Consider the following 19,336-nt stretch of genomic DNA (forward strand, 5'->3'; position numbering starts at 1 on the left):
GGCTGTGCCAGCCCGGCTTCCATTCTCCTGACCTGACTCTGCTACCTCAGCTTTCCTGAAGTGCCTCTGGAGAAACCTGGGGACAGCTGCCTCCTCCAGGACCTCAGCTCTGGGCTCTGCAAGGGTCACTGTTCCCTCACACCCTCTCTCAGTGCTTATGGTCCTCAGGTCGGCACAGGCTTCCCCCCTTCTCGTTATGCTGAAATTCTAACCCAGTTCCATCCTTGGTTTTTGTTCTTTGCCCCCTCACCCAAAACCTCAATTCTGACAGTAAGTCTCGACAACTCTTACTTCCAAAATGTACCTTGGCAATTCTTTCCCAGCCCTGACGCTGACCACCAGGCCCCACCCCGTTCTCTCTCACCTGCCTGTCTCTGGCCCTCTTGCGCATCCGCTCGCTGGCCTATTATCTCGCTTCAGGCCAGACACTGCTGCCTATACCCTGTCCCTCTGCAGTGTGACTGTCTAGCCCCTCCGTGCCTTTAGTCAGTGGTCCCTCACTTTTTCACAACCCCTTTACGCCACCCTCCAAGCTACAGACGTCTGAGAACTCACCTGTGTTTGCACCAGCACTGTCTCCGAGAACCTGGTTGACACGGGAGGAGAGGGCAGGCAGGGTGGGGGTGAAGACCCCGGGGGTGGGGTGGGTACAGCACACCAAGAGCCCTGGGCTCCTGAGGCGTGGAGGCCTAGCCCTTCAGCAGTTCAGAAGGAGGTGAGTGTGGCTTAGCCACAGCCCGGAAACTGCAGGGTTAGGCTTTTCTCAGGCCACACTTGCAGACACCAAACAGATGGTGAGCCTGGTGGCCAGCGCCCAGGGGCTACTTCTGCATATGACAGCGCAGGACCAGAACTGCCTACGGAAAGGAGACCCCTGTGTTCCTGGTGGGAGCTGCACGGCACCAGGGCCTTGTCCCTCAGCATCAGAGGAGAGCACCTGAGCACAAGTGCTACTGAAAAGGAGACACTGGACATGGAAGCTTTATTTTTAAAGCTCAGAGGACCAAGGGCTGGACACAGGGAGGCCGAGGGAGGCTTGTGCGCTCAAGCTTGGCGGTCCTGCTCCGAGGGGTGAACCCTTGGGCCAGCCCGGGCTGTGGCCCATGGACCCGCAGACCCGCAGACCCGCGGACCCGCGGACCCGCGGACCCGCCCCACATGGGAGGACAAGCAAGGGTTTACATTTTTGTAGGTGGTTTTGGAGCTTAAATTGTACTTTTCCAGAAATTAAAAGCACTTGGATTTTTTAAGTACCTGGTAAGGTCATCAGGTAAATTAAAGGACTTCCGAAAAATTCCCATTTCTGATCCTTGCTAATATCTGACAGATGCCATCAAGAATAAGTGTTAAGGTATAAAAATACTATATATGTATATAAAAATGGCAACAAAACTAAACCACAGTTCTAAAGCAAATGTACTGAGCCAGAGGACATGGCACAATTTTAAGTTAAATGCATTTATAATCCTGGCATCACCTCCCACTCTTCAAGGAAAAAATATTTTAAATAACTTAAATAAAAGTCAGGGGATGACATTCACTGTTTAGGAATTTGAGAGGGTGGAACATTCCAGCACTTCACTAGCACGTAGTTGTGGCTCGTGGATGTCCTTCCCTAAAGCCAGCTCATGCTCAGTTCGTTTGGTTTCAAAAGGAGCTTGGATTTTTTAGAAGACCAACAAAAAAGTGGTAAGAGTATTTGTATCAATTACCAAAAAAAAGAAAAAAACACAAGTCATAAGACCGCTAGGAAAAAGGTTTCAATGTCATCACAACCGACGATACAAAACCAAAGTGCTCAAATGGAAGGAGCAGTAAAATTGCCCAGAACATATAAAAGCTTTAAATATAAGTTTAGTATATACAAAAATTGGTCAGAAGAATTTTAGAAAGATCCTTCAGCTGAAGTGAAGACCTCACGGAGAAACGCTCGGGCCGCTGCCCTGGTCCGGCCGCCGGGTGCAGCGTGAGGCTCGTAGAGGACCCCAAACGAGAAGGGGAGTCAGCTTAGGCCACGTTTGCAGTTAGTACTCACTTCCCACGGGCGGCGTCCTTCAGGCCCTTCCGTTGCCACTGGGGCCGCGCAGGTGCTCACGGTTGAGGCCTCTGCAGGTTTCGGCCACGGCAGCGAGCCCCGGGGCTGCGCGCCGGACGCCAGGTCGGACAGACGCTGGCACAGCCCAGATCTTTGGACACAGCTCAGGGAAGCGGCCGCCAGCTGGAGCACCTGCTGGAAGGGAGGCTTCCACGGCTGCACAAAGGTCTTCCCTTCTCGGCTGACGAGCGGCAGGGGCTCCTCTGTGCGAACCCACCCTGGAGTCGGGGCCGCCACGTTCCCATGTTCCAAGGCGGCAAGACAGGCAGAGGTGGTGCCGAGAGGGCAGCGGCCAAACCGGAACCGGCAGGGGAGCCTCCTGCCTGCATGGCCGGGAGCTCTGTGCTAAGGGGAGGGGCTCAGGCTTGCTGCCGCCGGACTAGCCTCACCCAAAGGCAGTTTCAGAGCCGTCCTACAGGCCGAGAAACACCTGGGCACACTGCCTGCCCGGGGCCCTGTTCCTGCCCTTGGTGCTGGGACCCAGGGAGTCTCACGCCATGGTGACCACACAGAAGGCCTCCCCACACACCTGCAGCAGCAGGCTGGGCCCACAGGCTGGAGTCAGGTTAGAACAGTGAAAAAACTTACTTGGAAAAGTTTTTGACCTCAATTTTCTGCAAATTGGCCAAAACCTGTGTCGGGCCCACTCCCTGCTGAAGCACGGGTGGATCGAAACTTGAAACACGTGGCGGCAACTCAGGACTTAGGAGACTGCCCAGGCCCCTTGTGTGTCAGCCCATGGGACAGACCAGGCAAGGCAGTGGGACCCGCTGAGCAAACATCCCATTTACAAAGTTTAAACCTGTCTTGCAATTTTAACCTCTTCTGAAAACATTGAAACAATCTACCAAATCTCAAGTTTGAAAGTTTATCCTGTTAGTTCTGGCCTCTCTCATATGCAAAAATAATTTTTCTTCAAGTACATCAGAGTAGAAAAGGAAATCCGATTTACTCGGTCCAGTGTGTTAAACTATTACTCCATGGAGCAGCCCCTCAGTGCCCGGCTGAGCCCCACCTCCGGAGCCCCGTGTCCAGGGCTGTGGTCCTGGCGCAGCTGCGCCGCGGGCCCCTGGAACAGTCTCCGCTAACGACTAGTTCATTTGCTTTCTAGATAAGGAAGCTACTGGCTTAAATAACAAGATGTTGCATTAGACCCACTTCTCTATAGCTTATCTAAAACGTTATCAATGGTATCTTCTGTTTTCGAACAAGGCTAAAAAACACACCCTTGGTGTACAGATTTGTGACTGCTTCTGGAAGATTCTGAAATGAGCCCTATGACTTAACAGCTCATTTGCAAGAGAAATAACCAATTTGTAATTTTGCAAATTAGGAAAAAAGTGGCCTATAAAACCTTCATTCTAAATGACAGGGTGAACCTGCTCTCTAAAGAGACCCTGTCCCTGTGGTCTGTAGAGATTCGGTCTCTTTCTATCAAACATGAAAGAGCAGCCAAACTTTATCTTAAAGGCATAGGTTAAAGAAGGTATTAACTAGACGGGTAAATCATCAGTTGGTTAATTCTTTCTCTAGAATGTGAAACATTAGAAAAAGGTCACTGAAACATTTCAGAAACGACCACATACATGAAGACATAGACCGAGGGAGCCTTACCCATGGGATGGTCAGAAGAGGCCGGCTTGCAAGGTTCAAGTTCAAGGAATATTGTCATCCAGGATGCTCCTATGTTTCCATTAAAGTCTCTTTCACAAAACAGGACTCAGAAGAGAACAGGAGGCCTTCACTCTACTCCCAACCATTGTCTTTGATCATGTGGGCAAGCTCAATAATAAATTTTCCTTCCTTATATTTCTGACTGCTCTCAAAGGCATGTTCCTTGGGGGTAAAAAAGTAGAGACAGAGAAGGTTTCAGGACAGACTGTTTCATTTTTCAACTTCATTGCATTCTGAGCAGAGAAAACAGCCTTTAGTAACGTGTCTCCCCAGCTGTTTCCGGCTCATGGCTGGGAGGGGTCTGTCTCGGGTGACAGTGTACACGTGTCATCAAGTTATGGTCAAACTTCAAGGGAAATATGAATTCAAATTTGTTACTGAGCACCTTCCATTTGCAGGGCAATTTGGGAGCTAGGGAGAGCAAGACGCTCCTTCCAGGGACACCAGGTAGAAGCAAAGTAAAGGTGACTGTGAAAGCCCCGGGCAGTTCAAAGATGTTGGCGACAGACAGGGCCCTTTGTTGGGGGTGGTTCAGGGATGGAATGCGATAGGCCCAGTAGGTGGAAGGACTGGGGGAGTGTGCAGGCCTCACTGAGCCTGTCTCTCTGATGGGGACATGGGACACCAGCAACGATAGAGAATTCCAAGGGGGAGAGCAGGTGGCCCTGACGAAGGAAATGAGAATGGCTGCAAAAGACAACTTCAGGCACCACTCCAGATGGGCCTCTTAAATGCCGAATCTGGGGGGGGACGTGCACAAGATGGCAGGGCACACTGGGGACATGGGACAGAAGCTGGGGCACAGGAACAAGTCTGGGAGTTGTCAACATAAAGGTCAAAACAAGCTGAGATCAGAGGAGATCAGTCAGAAAGGTGGGAGGGAGATGGAAGCAGAAAATGGCAGAGACTTCCCACGCCAAACGCTCAGTTACCAGATACAGGTCAGGTTTGGTGGGGACAGCGGCACCTGTGCCTGCAGGAAGCTTGGGGCAGGAGGTAAAGACCGAAGATGGGGCAGGGTGGCAACATTCAGCACAGGCGCCAGGAGAAAGAAGGGGCTGGAACTAAGAGCCTATAGGCAGGGGCTTCTACGTATACAAGGCGCCAAGCACTGCAGAGGGTCTGCTGTGATGGCTGTTGGAAAGTAACGTCACCAGCCCCGAGCCCTGGCCACCCAGATGAGTGGGAACAGCCTCCCTTCCCTTGTTGCATGGGACCCACAGGGCACAGGGTCTGCGTGCAGGTGTGCCCACACAGCTTTAATTGGCCCAAAAGAAATTTCTTTTAAAACATGAACTCTGGTTGATAGGATCACACTTCCGGGGCAGCTTTTACACCTCTGCAAGTCTTGTTTCCATTTGTAAACATTTTATTACAGTAAATCTGTGTTCTCCGGAATGTCAGAACACAGTGGCTACTCACATATTTCCACCCGAGCGTGGTTTTGCAGTTCTCACAGTAGATGTCTGCAACGGCGTGGAGGCCAGTGAGAAGGACTCTCTCCTCTGCGGGGCCACAGCCCACGTTCACCCTGCAGGGAGGAGGCAGCAGGCGCTGGAGACCCTGCCTCCTGGGGGGGCCCGGGCTGGCAGCATTTCCACCCCCACCTAGGGATGGCTCCCACCCTGGGGTGATTTCTTGAGCCAACTGGTTACCAGACATGCAGCAGTGTTTCCTCTTAACTCCCGGCCTCCCCTGCCCCTGCCCCCCGCCACCTCTTAGGAGAAGGAACAACTTTTTATCTCCCCACAAGAATCCCAGGATGGGACAGGTTCTGGGGAGGTGACCACAGTTCTGCTGTAGTAAAACTGAAAACCTCCCACAAATGGGAAGCGAACCACAGCATGTGTGCAGGGCTAATTCCTCAGGAGCCTTATGCTTTCCTGAAACTCTTAAGACTAGAGAGGAAATTCTTTAAGATCACGTAAGAGACACTGGGTAATTCGAGACCACTGGGGACACTATATATTCCAGCTGAATAACGGAACGGGCACAGAGAAGCTGCGATAAGTGGGCCTGACAGCACAGCACGTCCGCAAGGCTAACCCGCAGCGCTACTCACACAGAATTGAAGAGGTAGGCGCGTCCCTGGCTTCCCTGAAAGGACTGCAAAGAAGAAAAAAGGTTTAAAAGGTTATTGCGATAAGACAAAAAGTGATGATGAGTTTGGCATTTTGGAATGAAAATGGAGCAGCTGTGTTTCAGGTCTTGGGCCTTGACGTGAGTTGAAAGGCCACCCTGCAGAGTGAGGGGGCTGCGTTCAGGGCCCCGAGCAGGCCAAGCGTCTTCCCGAGGGCCGGGGAGTCACAGGGCGCCCCAGAGAGCTGCCCAGGTCGCTCTGCCAGCACAGGATGCACCACGCCTGTCCGATACTAGGGGCAAGGGGACGTTTTCATGCTTTTCCATTGAAATAGAAAGTCACAGCCCACGATGGCCCCTTACTTGGAGGAAAGACAGCTCACCCAGGAGAGTGTTTCAAGCTAAGAAATGGCTCACAGCATATTTATGTACTCTAAGACGATTCAGGAGGCAGGATGGGGTATTCGTGTCAGTCCCAGACTCAGCTCTCACAACCCCCTCTTTCCTGGAAACAAGAGGGAACACTGGCTGGGGGCTCATCTGCTCCGGTCCCAGGCTCAAATGACCAAACGGAACAGAGGGACCACAAAAATTGTCGGTGAAATGCAAACAGAATCAAGAACACTGTCACCAAAAATTCAAAAGACTGAAAGGAAGGCTGACTGGATGGCCCACCAATCCCATTCCCAGAACGAACTGTAAAGAACAGGTCAGCTTGAGTGCCTGAGGAAATGTGACAAGAATGGTCACCATTAGTGTTTGTAGTCGCAAAAACACTGGAGGCAGACACCCACCAATAAGTGAGCAAACAAGTGCCTTCACTTCACATCCGGGACTCGTGCAGACATTAAAAAGGAAACAAAACAGATGGGTGAGAGGGTGTGGAAAGACAGTCACAGAGGACTGTTAAGGGAAGGGAGCCAGCTGTAAAACGATGTGCGTCGTGAGCTCTTTATTTAAAGTGAAAAATACGCCCGGGCGTGGCTCAGCGGTTGAGCATCGACCTAGGATCCAGGAGATCGCGGTTCGATCCCGGTCAGGGCACATGCCCGGGTTGCGGGCTCGATCCCCAGTTGGCGTCCAGGAGGCAGCCGATCAATGACTGTTATCAGTGATGTTTCTATCTCTCCCTCTCCCTTCTTCTCTCTCTGAAATCAATAAAGATAGATTAAATAAAAAAATAAAGTGAAAATGTGTTGTTATGGACACACACCAAAAAACAAAAAACCAACCAACCAACCAAGACCAGACAACATACACACCAAGCTACTAAGTGATTACTCTAAGGAATGGAGCTGGGATAGGAAGGAGGAAAAGGTATTCTCACTTTTTACTTTAGACATACACATCACTTTATAATTTCAAACAAGTATCTTTTATAACTGAAGAAAGCAGAGCCCTGGCCGACCCATGATGAACACCCCACCTGAGCAAGAAATAAACCTCCGCTTGGCCCTGGCCGCGTGGCCCAGCTGGTCGGAGCGCTGTCTCACACCCCGACAGGCGGCGGGTTGGATTCCCGGTCAGCGCACAGCCCCAGGATGTGGGTTAGATCCCCAGTCGAGGTGCATACTGGAGGCAACTGATCAATGTTTCTCTCTCTCTCTCCCTTCCTCTCCAAAGTCAACAAAAAACATATCCTCAGGTGAGGATTAAAAAAAGAAATAAACCTTTGTTTTAAGTCACTGAGATTTGGGGTTGTTACTGCAGCAAAACTAAGCCTGAGACTACCACTGTTTTAAATATACAGCTTTCAGACTTAAAAAGGGGTCTTCCCTTAAGTAGCTTCCTAGAATGAGGAACATTATTTTGTCCAATTTAACAAAGAATCATCATACGAACTTTTCACACATCCCTATCAGCCTTCAGTTTTCTAGAATGATTTTCCTAATTCTCACCTATTCTGCAAATCCTCATTTTTCACACAGGGTTTGGATCCAAGATGTGCTCAGATCTATGGTTCAGATTCAGGCCACTGCCTGACTACAGCAGGGCTCTGCAAACTGCTGTAAATTAGAGCCAGATAAATACTTTAGGGCCATATACCCTCTGGCACAAAAGCAGCCACAGATGAAATATAAAACTTTACAAGAATAGCTGGTCTGCCAGATGTGGCCTGCAGATAAGAGTCTGCAAACCAGACAGAGCTTTCTAACAACCAGACCCGCCTGCACCAAGAGGGCTTCCTCGGGCCAGGGGACTGCTTGTTAGTGCACAGATGCACCAGGGGCTGGGGAGCCTGTCAGGAAGGTAACTCTAGCCTCGTATGGACTGGGTTCTGCTTTATGTTACAAATGATGTGGGATAACAATATAAGACAGCGATTTTTAACCAGTGCGCCGCAAGAATTTTTAAAAGATGCACTACCTGGCTACTTAGTCAGGGGCACTGACCTTTTTTCCCTTAGACTGTCAAATAAAAAAATGACAAGAGCCAACACAATAGCCATCCAGTGTCAATGAATCAAAATTATTCCTATTTTTTTGGTCAGATAGGCAAAATATATATTTTCTGGTGTGCCATAGAATTTTTTTTTTTGGTAAAATATGTCTTTATTGATTTCAGAGAGAAGAAGGGAAAGGGGGGGGAGAGAGACAGAAACACTAATGATGAGTCATTGATTGGCTGCCTCCTGCACGCCCCCTACTGGGGATCGAGCCCGAAACCTGGGCATGTGCCCTGACCGGGAATCAAACCGTCACGTCCTGGATCAGAGGTCGACGCTCAACTGCTGAGCCACACGGGCTGGGCATGCCACAGAATTCTAGTAATTAGTTTGTGTGTGCCACGGGATGAAAAAAGTTGAAAATCGCTGATGTAGGGGGGGAAAAGCAGTTTACTTCAGCACCAGCTGAAACACAAGTCTGACACCTCTTGGCAGCCTGTGTGCTTGAAGAGTTTAGGTTCTCAGCTCCCTTTCATCCTAAAGTGCTCATTTAATGTCATGACTGTTTCCACCTGGCAGGCCTCTGCTCTGATGTGATTTAAAACAGCTTAATGGCTTTTGGGTGCTCTGGAAGCAGCAGCTCACATTCCTTTCGGCCCACCTCACAGTGGATCCGCCCACATGCTTCAGAACAAAGACCGTAATGGGGCCTGACACTGACGCCTGCTTAGGTGGCATGAGCTTAGCCAGGGACACTGAGCCCCAATCTGGGGGCCCTGGAGCGGCTCTCCCGAGCCTGAGGTACTTCCACTTCTGCCCTGAAACCTCTGAATGAACAAAGGAGCTGCAGGAGAACAGAAACTCTGCCTTGTTTAACAGTTTTTATTTCGGATAATGAACAGAAATGAAACAACCTGTCATTACTACCTCGTTAACACACAAGCAGATAAATGTTCTTCTAATTGAGTGAAACAACAAGCCTCAGCGGAGATTCCCGACAGACTGTTTTAGAAAGAGAGTGAGGTGCCTGCAGCCCAGGAAGGCAGACCTGTGAGGGTGGGTGAGCGTCCCGATCTGTGAGAATGGGGGGTCATGACCTGTGGGGGGGGGGGGAGGACTGTTGCTGCTTCCCAAGGGAACATTCACTCATCTACTCCGTTTGGATTGTTTTATATATATTAATTGATTTCAGAGAGAGGAAGGGAGAGAGAGAGAGATAGAAACATGGATGATGGGAGAGTCACGCCCCCTGCTGGGGATGGAGCCCGAAACCCAGGCATGTGCCCTGACCGGGAGTCGAACCGCAATCTCCTGGATCCTAGACTGATGCTCAGCGGCTGAGCCACGCCGGCCAGGCTGTTTGGATTGTTTTAAATGTTCACAAGTGGTTGAGTACAAGCATTACATACTGCTAATAAAGACGTCGACCCAATAAGACAGGATGGGGCCGTTCTTGTCACATCTACCAGGCTGCTCCAGGTCCTGCAGACGGTGCCCAGAGCTCCCTCCTGGGCATTTTCCTGAAAGAGCCCATCTCCCACACAAAGCCTCTTTTCTTCCCAGCCATTCTAAGTTTTAAAAAATTCTTAATTCTCTTATTAAACTATTTCCACAGATTTTCTTGACTTCCTTTGTTCCTTCAACGTGTCTGGTTTCACACTAATTTTACTGCTCTGACAAATAACTGACTCATCTGGCGCTCCGTGATCTCTGGGAGTCCCAGCTGCCGGCCTTCCAAACCCACCCACAGTGTCAAGATCATGAGCATGTGGCACAGCCACACTTAGTCACGCACAAGACTTTCATCAACGCTGCCCAGAGGCTCTAGACTTTCAGGACACAGCAAACCCAGAAAGCCACGCGATGGTTCAATGTTCATCTGCTACTGAGGAATGACATCACTGTCAAGGGAACCTCATCAATTTCTAGACACAAACCACTTGCCTTGGAGATCAGCTCGTCGTGATTGGCCAGGTGGGCTCTGCAGTGGACACAGCTGTACGTTCGGTGACAGTTTGGCAGATAAGCTTGGAAAGTTTTGGATTTTGTCATCTTTACCATCTCGCCTGGGCACTCCTCGCTCAGCTCAGGGCTGGCACTGAAAGAACTGCGGCTCTGCTGGGCTCTCTGACAGAAGAAACACTGGGACAGGCACGCAAGAGCCGTTGTTGTTCAGAGGGCGTGTGGCACTGTCCACACAGCTGGGACGAGAGAAAAACGCCACAACCTGTCAATAAATCAAGACAGTGAGTTACGGAGAGAGCGAAATACACCGCGATGGTGCGTTTAGGACGCATGTGTGCTGAAGAACCGGGAGGGCGGGACTAGAAGTTAAAGACCGAGGCCTGTCATTAATTGTCCACACAAAGAATACTAATACTTAACCACTGTTTAACCATCCCAAATTTAGTTCAACGTGGCAGGTGAACTACTTTTATATACAAAAACATTTGAGAAAAACATTTGATCAAATGCATCTTATCCTATGTGTGGCTTCAGGAAAAGTGAAAGAAAACAGCAGCCAACAAGGTTCCCGCCTGAGTGAGGCGACGGCACCACTGGATACATCTTGTCCCAAATCGTGGAATAAATGACTCAAAGCTCCACGACACTCATGAATAAATGATGGATCCGCTAGTTTTAAAAAATATGTTTTTATGTATTTTAGAGGGAGGGAGGAAGGAGGGCAGAGAGAGAGAAACATCGATCAGCGGCCTCCTGCGCGCCCACTGGGGACAGGCCTGCAACCCGAGCATGTGCCCTGACCGGGAATCGAACTAGCGACCTGTCGTGCACAGGACGACGCCCGACAAAATGAGCCACACCAGCCAGGGCTGGAGCCGCTGTTCATTAATCTTTAAAAAATTGCCTATCGGTCCAGAAATAAATCCATGTATATGGTCAAATGATTTTCAACAAGGGCACCGAGACCATTCAACGGAGGAAAGACAGTGTTTTCAACAAATGGTGCTGGGAAAACTGGACATCGGAATACAAAAGAATGAGTTAAACCCTTTCCTTACACCATATACAAAAATGAACTCAAAATGCATCGAAGACCTACATGTAAGAATTAAAGCTGTAAAACTCTTAGAATAAAATATAGGAAGAAATTTTATGACATTGGGTTTGGCAGTGACTTCCTAGATGACACCAAAAGCACAGACATGCATGCAGATTTACAGAAAAAAAATTAGAAGAAAATGGGGCAAAGGCATTACATGGAGAGAAAGAGGGAGGATTTTCCAGAATTGAAGAAAGACACCAATCCACAGACTCAGGAAGTCCAATAATTCCAAGTAGAATAAATAAAAATAAAGTCACAACTGGCCACATAATAATAAAACTGCAGAAAACCAAAGAAAAAGAAAAAAAAGCCTTATAAGTATCCAGAAGGGAAGGGAAAATTACCTTTCAATGGAACAACTTCCAAGGGAAACAATGCAACCCAGAGGGCAGGAGGGAAAGGGGCCTGAAGGTTCTGAAAGACAGTAACTGCTGTCCCAGAACCCGTATCCAGCGAAAATACCTTTCAAGGATTTGGGGAAATGATATTTACAGACAACTAAAAAGTTTGACCTCAGCAAAATGTCACTAAAGAAATTCAAGGATGTGCTTCAGACAAAAGAAAAACAACTCTAGATAAAGTCTAAACTTCAGATTAAGAGAAGGAATGGTGAACGAAGGGAATGGTAAATACCTGGGTAAACTGAACAAGGTCGTGTAGAGCTTTAAAGGTACGATTATGATACATGACGACAAGTCAGGGTGAAAACTGAAGTGAGAACGTTCCAGAGTCCTTGTATGGTCCAAAAAAGAACTTACAGAGAAATGTAATTTCTGATGAAACTTCTGTAAGAACAAAGGTGTGTGACTTCCAAACCCATAAAGGGAATATCAGGGAATGATAAAATGTCAGTCTAAAGGGAGGCAAGAAAGGAGAGGAAAAGAAACCCGACAGAGACTAGGAAGCCCAGAGAAAGGAGAAAGAATTAAACCCAAATATATCAATGCTACAGGAAAGAGAAACGGGTTAACAGAGTTTAAGGTTTCAGACTGAGCAGAAAACAAAATTCATGTAGATGCTATTTGCAAGAGACGCATCTTAAACATAAGGACACAGAAGGCTGAACAGATAAGGCTAGAACGTGGGCATGTACCCAGGCTGCAGGTTTGATCCCCGGTTGGTCCCTGGTTGGGAGAGGGGTGTACAGGAGGCAACGATCCATGTTTCTCTCACATTGATGTTTGTTTCTCTCTCCCTCCCTTCCTCTCTCTCTAAATATCAATAAAAAACATCCTTGGGTAAGGACTTAAAAAAAAACCCAGGCCCTGGCCAGGTAGCTCAGTTGATTAGAACATTGTGCCAATATGCCAAGGTTGAGGATTCAATCCCTGGTCAGGACATGTACAAGAAGCAACCAATGAATGCATAAATAAGTGGAACAACAAATCGTTTCTCTTTCTCTGTCTCTCTCTCTCTCTAAAATAAAATATATATATATATTTTAAAGAGTCTGATACTGGCTTGGGACAAAAAACAAGTAGACTTGACATGAAAGAGAGCTCAGAAACAGATCTACGCATATCACAGGACACCAGATACAGCAAAGTGACACTGTGGCTCACTGGGAAAGAGCAAATTTTTTTTTAAATGGTGCTGGACAATTGCGTACCTAGGAAAAGAAAAAGTTGGATTCTATTTCATGCCATAACAAAAACTAATAGCTTATCAAACTTTCCAACAGAGAAAACCAGCTAGCAGGACGACGGTGGAGAAAATTTCCACACAAGGTCCACATGCCGACACCCACACACCTGTCTCCTAAAATGAGGCCTGTTTCCTTCTCCAATATATGGTCTTCACGACCAAGTGAAGGTGTTAATGAACAAGCCCGATTATATCGAATATTCCCAATTAGTAATTCCCAAAACACACGTTTCCCATTAGCTGCCATTAAATCAGGTGTCCATCCTGAATTTTTCCCTCGGGTTTCTTTAGAATCAAGGACAAGGTGTTACCGAACTCAAAGGGTTCACCACTTGGGGTGCTCTATTCCAGAAGACCTGGGTGTCCCAAGGTAGTTTTATTACTTGCAGTGAGGGACGCGCGATGCACATCCAAAGCTGTCTCCCGAAGGGAGGCGTGGCCACTGCCTAGATACACTACTTGTTCATTACACATTGATTTCTTCTTTGCAGTTGGCTACATTAATCCCTTGGGTTCCTATGAAGCTGGTCTGCAAAATACTGGGCTACACTTTAACATTTAGCAAGAATAACATGGAGTAATAACATTCAGAACTGCCCAGACCTTGCGGTTCATTTGATCAGGTTTCATCCGCTGCTACGGCCCCTGGACGCTTGATGCATCTGAACCCCTGCATTACCCTCACCTTCGGTAAGCTCACTGACCTGCCCGGGGAGATCGCGGAGATAAGTGTCACCCGGACACCACCTGCACCTCCCGGGCGACTCTCCTCCCCGCGCAGGGGTCCAACACGGTCCACGCGGCCCACCTGTCAGGAATTACCAGCAAGGGGAGCCTGTCCCGACGTCGCCCCTTACTGAACTCACCTGGAGTGCTGTAACGCCTTCCCCCAAGTTTTTTTTATTGAAAGGAGCCTTAAGTTAATTAACTTGTTTTATCCCTTCTCTCCTTTCCTCCAGCTTCCTTCTGAAGCACAATGTGCGGGCCCGAGAGGCACAATCTTGGATCAGCCAGAGGCAGTGACTCAGGTCTTAGAGTTCTCGGGCCCCTTTAGTGGCGGAAACACTACTCCCGGTGACCAAACAGAGAACTACGGAAAGTGCCCTGCGCTTCATTCGTGGCTTTTAAACAAGTGATTCTCACTCATTTATAATTAGAATGGGGGACAGTCCTCATTTCTTAACCTTTGCATGGGACAACACCTTTAAAAGTGGCAACTTGCCAAGGGTTTTGTTTATTTTGAATTTCTCAATGCCATGTATGCCGGTCAGTTTCCTGAGGCTCCACTGGACAGCCCCCACCCTAAGGCTTCCTCTACCTGAGGAGCCACCAGCAGTCCTGAGGGCCCCTTCCCTGGGGTGGCCCTGCTCATGGCCCTGTCACCTCTAAGAGCCTGGCCCATTCTCAGCGCTTATGGTCAGCTCTTAAAGACAGGGTGGGTTGTGGCTCACACCACGTGTTCCGTTATCTCGGTCTTGACCTCCATTCCTGTCACACCCCTCAAAGGGGGTCCTGGCAGAGTAGTTGTCATGTCTGGGTTTGGGAACCACCTTTAAGCAACTAAAAGGCAAATGCATCAAGTGAACCACGTCCATCCCAGGGCATTACATTCCCGCGCAGGGAGGGCGGCTATCATCCTCCCAAAAGATATTAATGTGGGCTAATTTTTTAGAGCAAAACCAATATTCTGATTCCAGAAGTTTCTCTCCTAAAACAAGCATGTATAATTATTTTAAGAGAACGTGAATCAGGCTCGTGTCCATATGGTGCCGTTACCACACTTCTAAAGACAAAAACATTGAGAAATAAACCGCAAACAAAAGAGCTGTGACAGTTTCAGGAGAGAATGGAAGCTGCCCAAGGGCCGAGGGCTCCCTTCCCTCTCTCAGAAGCACCCTGCCAGGTCCTCACACCACAGGACAGCAGACCCCGAGACGCCACCTGCTCTTCCTCCCGGCACAGCACTGCCACAACCTGGCAGGTGAGTTCCAGTCCCAGGCAGGCAAAGGAGTGAGCTTGTCAGTGTCAGAGGGAACTGGGGTCTCCCTGTGCTGGGGACAGAGCTCCAGGGGAGCCCAGGAAGAAAACACAGCTCAAAAGAGACAGTGCGTGCTCACACGGCCTGCTGTTTGGCCAGAGTTCCTGGAGAAAGCAGAGCCCCAGGCAGGTGGCGTGCGCAGGAGATCACGTCCATCATGCAAAAGGAAATGTAGACTCTCCCAAACAGCCTCACAGCCAAGCCAGCCCCATTCTAAGCAGTTCACTTTATGAAAACCAAATGCATTAACAGCAGCCCTAGGAGATGAGTGTTCTTAGTCCCACTCTGCAGACAGGGAAGTTGAGGCCCAGACAGGTGAATCAATCTGCCAATGTTGCAAAGTAAGCTGAGGGGCTGGATTCAAAGCCAGAGAGTCTATACCCTGGACCACAGTGCCCGCAGACAGGTGTGAATTTTACTCATCGATGCAAATTAAAAGCACGCTGATATCTGCCTTACAACATAGCAGGCTGGCAAAGGTTTTTAAAAAGTTGGTAACACCACTGGTGAGAACACGCTTCGATGCAGCCATTTGGTAACACCCATCAGTGCTCCCGGGCGCCCCCCAGACATTTACCTCTGGACTTGCACACGAGCAATATAACTGGATAACAGTTATTACAATGTTGCCTGTAATAAGATTAGAAACCGCCTCAAGTCTAACCCAGACACTAGCCAAACGTGCTGATAAACATGAACCAGAAATAGATCCAAAGTGGGACCTCAGGCTGGGGACAGGAAGGACAGGGAAGGTGACTTCCTTTCTGTCTTTTTTTTTTGTGTATAACGTTTGATTTTGAGACCAAGTGTATGTACCGACAATTCAAACTCACATGGCACGTGCACACACAGGCCTGGAAAGGCCTGACATCCAAAGGTGTGACGGCATGGGTACAATTTGCCTTTGGCAGGACCAGCTCCCCCCCACACTACCTTCCTTCCTACTTGAGTTAGAATGAAAACCTTTTCTCCGCATTTCAGGAACTGGAGCCTTGGTGGATGACTGGATCCCCGGGGAGGGGAGAGAAAACCCCTTTCTTCAGTCCTACCACCTATGCGGGTGTCCTCAGATAAAACCCCCTCACCCCGCTGTGGGCTCCACTGCCCCTGCCTCTCCGGGGAACCAGAGGGGTCTGGGGTCCTGCATCGCCCAGTGGCCGGGACATGTCTGCCCTCCAGGCTCTCTCAACTCTCCCCGCACCCGTGGTCAGGTCCTGTCTCCATCACCCATGAGACCATGATTAATGAGTTTGCACGGAGCCTTTCTTTTGGAAGACCCTTCAATACATACTTCAGTCCTCCCACTCGTAACAAAGTGTCCCGTCGCGGCCTCGGGACGTTCTAGCAAAGGCTGCTTGTTCCCTAGCTAACAAGAAGGGGAGACCGCAGGGACCACAACACACGCTCAACGGTGGGACTAGGCCTGGAAGACGGACTGAAGAGGAAAGAGGTGGGTAATCCTGATTAGTCACCTGCTAAATAAAACACAAGCAAACACTCAAAGCCCTGCGCTGGGCAGGGGGAGGGAAACACCCGAAATGCAGAGAGGAATCGGAAAGGGGGCCAGGGCTGGGGGAGAGCGATGAAGCTGGGAAGACAGGTGGCATCAGGAGGAGCCAGCAGGTGAGGTTTGGCAAGAGCCAGGCTGCTGGGGCGTGGGGGGTGGGGACAAGGCTCCACTCAAACTGTGGCACAAAGTGGTGGCCAAGCTGTTACCTTACCTGTAAAATGGGGGCAAAACACACTTCACAAGGTGGTCCAGAGACCCTCACAAGAGGTCGTGTCACTGCGATAGTATGGCAGAGTTACCAAGCTTGGCACAACCTCGCAAACCCCACAGGGAGTCCTGGGCCTGGTTCCGAGGCACAGCAGGTGCCAGGGTAGGGGTCTCTTCCCGGGGCAGTGGGTTGGCTGGCTCCAGGATTTCAGTTTTACTCTCAGCAGTGCACAGGTTTTCCGCAGTGCCCCGTCTCTGTCACAATGTCACCCTCTTGACTCCTTTCCAGAAACTAACTCATACTGCCCTCGCCAGAACCCTTGGCCCTCCAGTGACTTGGCTGTTGAGTACTTTCTCCAACCTCAGCTGAAATCTCTTGTCAAAATTCCCACTCCCTAGAGGTTCTGATTAACAGAACTACTTTTCTAAAAATTCTAAACCAAATGAATCTCGAATGCAAAGTGACACAGGATGGTTCTCAAGTTGGCAGACTTCTACTGATGCTCCATATTCTAAACTATACTCCTTTCATCAGTCTTCTAGGGAGAAAAATACGAGAAAACGACATGATAGCCCCTTGCCCTCCACACTCCCACACCTGCCCCTCCACACAGGGTCCCCATGGAACTTCGGGAAGGCGGGCAGAATCGAAGGCAGACATTATAGGAACACTGCTCTCAACATAAAGAGCTTTACAAATTTTAGTGCTTCAAAAACAGAAAGACTTAACGTCTGGAATTGACTTCATGTACCCATGTCAGTTGCTAATTTTGGCAAATATATCATGGCAATGTGGGACAGTGACAATGGGGATGGTAACACTGGGTGTGGGGCATACGGGGATTGTCTGTATTATTTTGCAACTTTGTAAATCTAAAATTATCCCAAAATAAGTTCATTTAAAAAGCAGAAACACTATTACTCAGATTACTAATTAAACTCATTCAGTTTTTTTTTTTTTAAAGTGTCCAAAACAGGCCAGACCCTGTGCTACACGGTCGTTTTAAAACATGAGTGTGCCCTGGTCCTAGCTCTCAGGGGTTCCCACAAGGAAGGGAGCATGGAGGTCTAGGAGAGCCGCAGTATTAGCGTTCTTCACATGTGCCACGACTGTCACCCAGGAGCCCACAGCTAGGGTAGGGGAAACCAGGGCAGGATTATGAAACTCAGCAACACTGGGCTCCAGCACAGCGCCTCAGCAAGCATTCGTCACATCCACTAGCACAGAGCAGAGGCTGGAGGGTGCGCCGGTGAAGGGAGCGAGGCAGTGTGCTCAGGTGCAGCCCCTGAAAAGGGTTTCCCAGGAGGCAAGCCTTGTCAGAGGCTTTAGGTGAGGGATTGGTTGGTGGAAAAAATAACATCTTGGCCAAGGAATGGGCAGGTTAAGGTGTGTATGTTTTGGATACAAAGAGAAAGAAGAAATGCAACTGAACAGAAAAGGCCCCGGGGTGGCGAAATTGTTGTCTTCCAAGGCCACTGTCTATCTAAAAAGGAATTCAGCCTTTTTTCCATCCTAAAACTCGGCACCTAATTTGGACATCGAAGATGCCAATCACAGGCAGGGCTGGGGGAGGGGACCCTGCCTAGCAGGTTTCCACAGCGAAGGCATTTGCGAGCTCTGCTTTAACAGCGCCCGGTGCCACAAGTGGTGAGCTAGCACCGAGGGCATTTCATCTTAGCCACGATCCTTACGCGGGCAACTGGAAACGTCTCCCCCTTTCCACAGTCATTCCTAGGAGACCTCTTTGTGCGCATCTTCCTCCCCAATGGCGACTTGTTTTTTTAAAGAGGGAAAAGCCTGTCGTCATGTGGTTCATTCCCTCTGTACATTGTTTACGGCTGGGGGGCGGGGGCGGAGAGGAGGGAAGAAAGCGGGGGGCAAAATCAGAGATTAGGCTCTTTGGTCCGCTCCAAAACGGAGGGAACCAAATATCAACAAACCAGAGAACCAAACCAGAAGGAAAACGCCGACAGGTGCGTCCGCTCGCGCCCCGCCTGCCCGCCTGGGCGCCCAACAGGTGCCTCCAGACCCTGCCCGCACCCGCAGGCTTCTCGGGTCGCCACAAAGTAGCCGCCCGCGCAACAGTGTCCAGGCCCGCCCGTACTCACGGCCGCTCGGCGGTCCGCGCCCCGGCCCGCAGTGCCCATCCGGCCCGGGCCTCGGTCAGCGCGGGCTCAGGTCCCACGCGGCCCCGGCGCGCCCCGGGACGCGTGCGGCCGTTGGTACCTCCCCAGGGCGCGAGGCATCCTCCCGCCGCCGCCCCGCGGGCCGCCAGCCCTTTGTTTTGGAGCCGCGGCCCCGCCGCGCCGCCGTTAACGGCCTCGGAACGCGGTCCCGGCCAATCAGCACGCAGCCCCGCCCGCGCCCCGCCCCGCCCGCGCGCCCCCGCCCCGCGCGCTCTGCGCTCGGGAGCTCGGCCCGCTCACGCTCGGCGGGGCTGGGCAGGGGCGCACGTGCCACGGGGCGCGCCGCGCTTCCATTGGCCTCGGAACCAGCTGGTGAGGGCGGAGGGGCGCAGGGGCGGGACCGTGCGGGGCGGGGCGGGGTTCGGGGGGCGTACTCGGCGGAGAGCGCCGCGCGCGCAGGCGCGTGCGGGCCCGGGCTGGGCGCTTATCCCGCAGGATTCTCCGCCTCT

At 50.3% G+C, this 19,336-nt stretch overlaps 2 protein-coding genes across 2 annotated transcripts in view; one reads left to right on the forward strand and one right to left on the reverse strand.

Moving 5' to 3' along the window:
* Window positions 1-1,296, forward strand: part of PPIL2 (peptidylprolyl isomerase like 2) — a 26,587-nt gene extending 25,291 nt beyond the window's left edge. Inside the window, exon 21 of the mRNA XM_081122457.1 lies at window positions 2-1,296. The gene's annotated coding sequence lies outside the window, so the exon portion shown is untranslated. The remainder of the gene's footprint in view (window position 1) is intronic.
* On the reverse strand, window positions 966-18,959 carry YPEL1 (yippee like 1). The gene is made up of 5 exons (XM_081122459.1): window positions 18,810-18,959; window positions 10,179-10,461; window positions 5,832-5,875; window positions 5,192-5,300; window positions 966-3,931 (listed from the first exon to the last, which is right to left on the reverse strand). Exons 2-5 carry the CDS (start codon window positions 10,293-10,295, stop codon window positions 3,842-3,844), a joined length of 360 nt encoding a protein of 119 aa, XP_080978585.1. The 5' UTR covers window positions 10,296-10,461; window positions 18,810-18,959; the 3' UTR covers window positions 966-3,841.
* Between the last annotated feature and the right edge of the window lie 377 nt (window positions 18,960-19,336).

The sequence above is a fragment of the Miniopterus schreibersii genome (genome assembly GCF_964146895.1).
Source record: "Miniopterus schreibersii genome assembly, chromosome: 20".
NCBI lineage: Eukaryota > Metazoa > Chordata > Mammalia > Chiroptera > Miniopteridae > Miniopterus > Miniopterus schreibersii.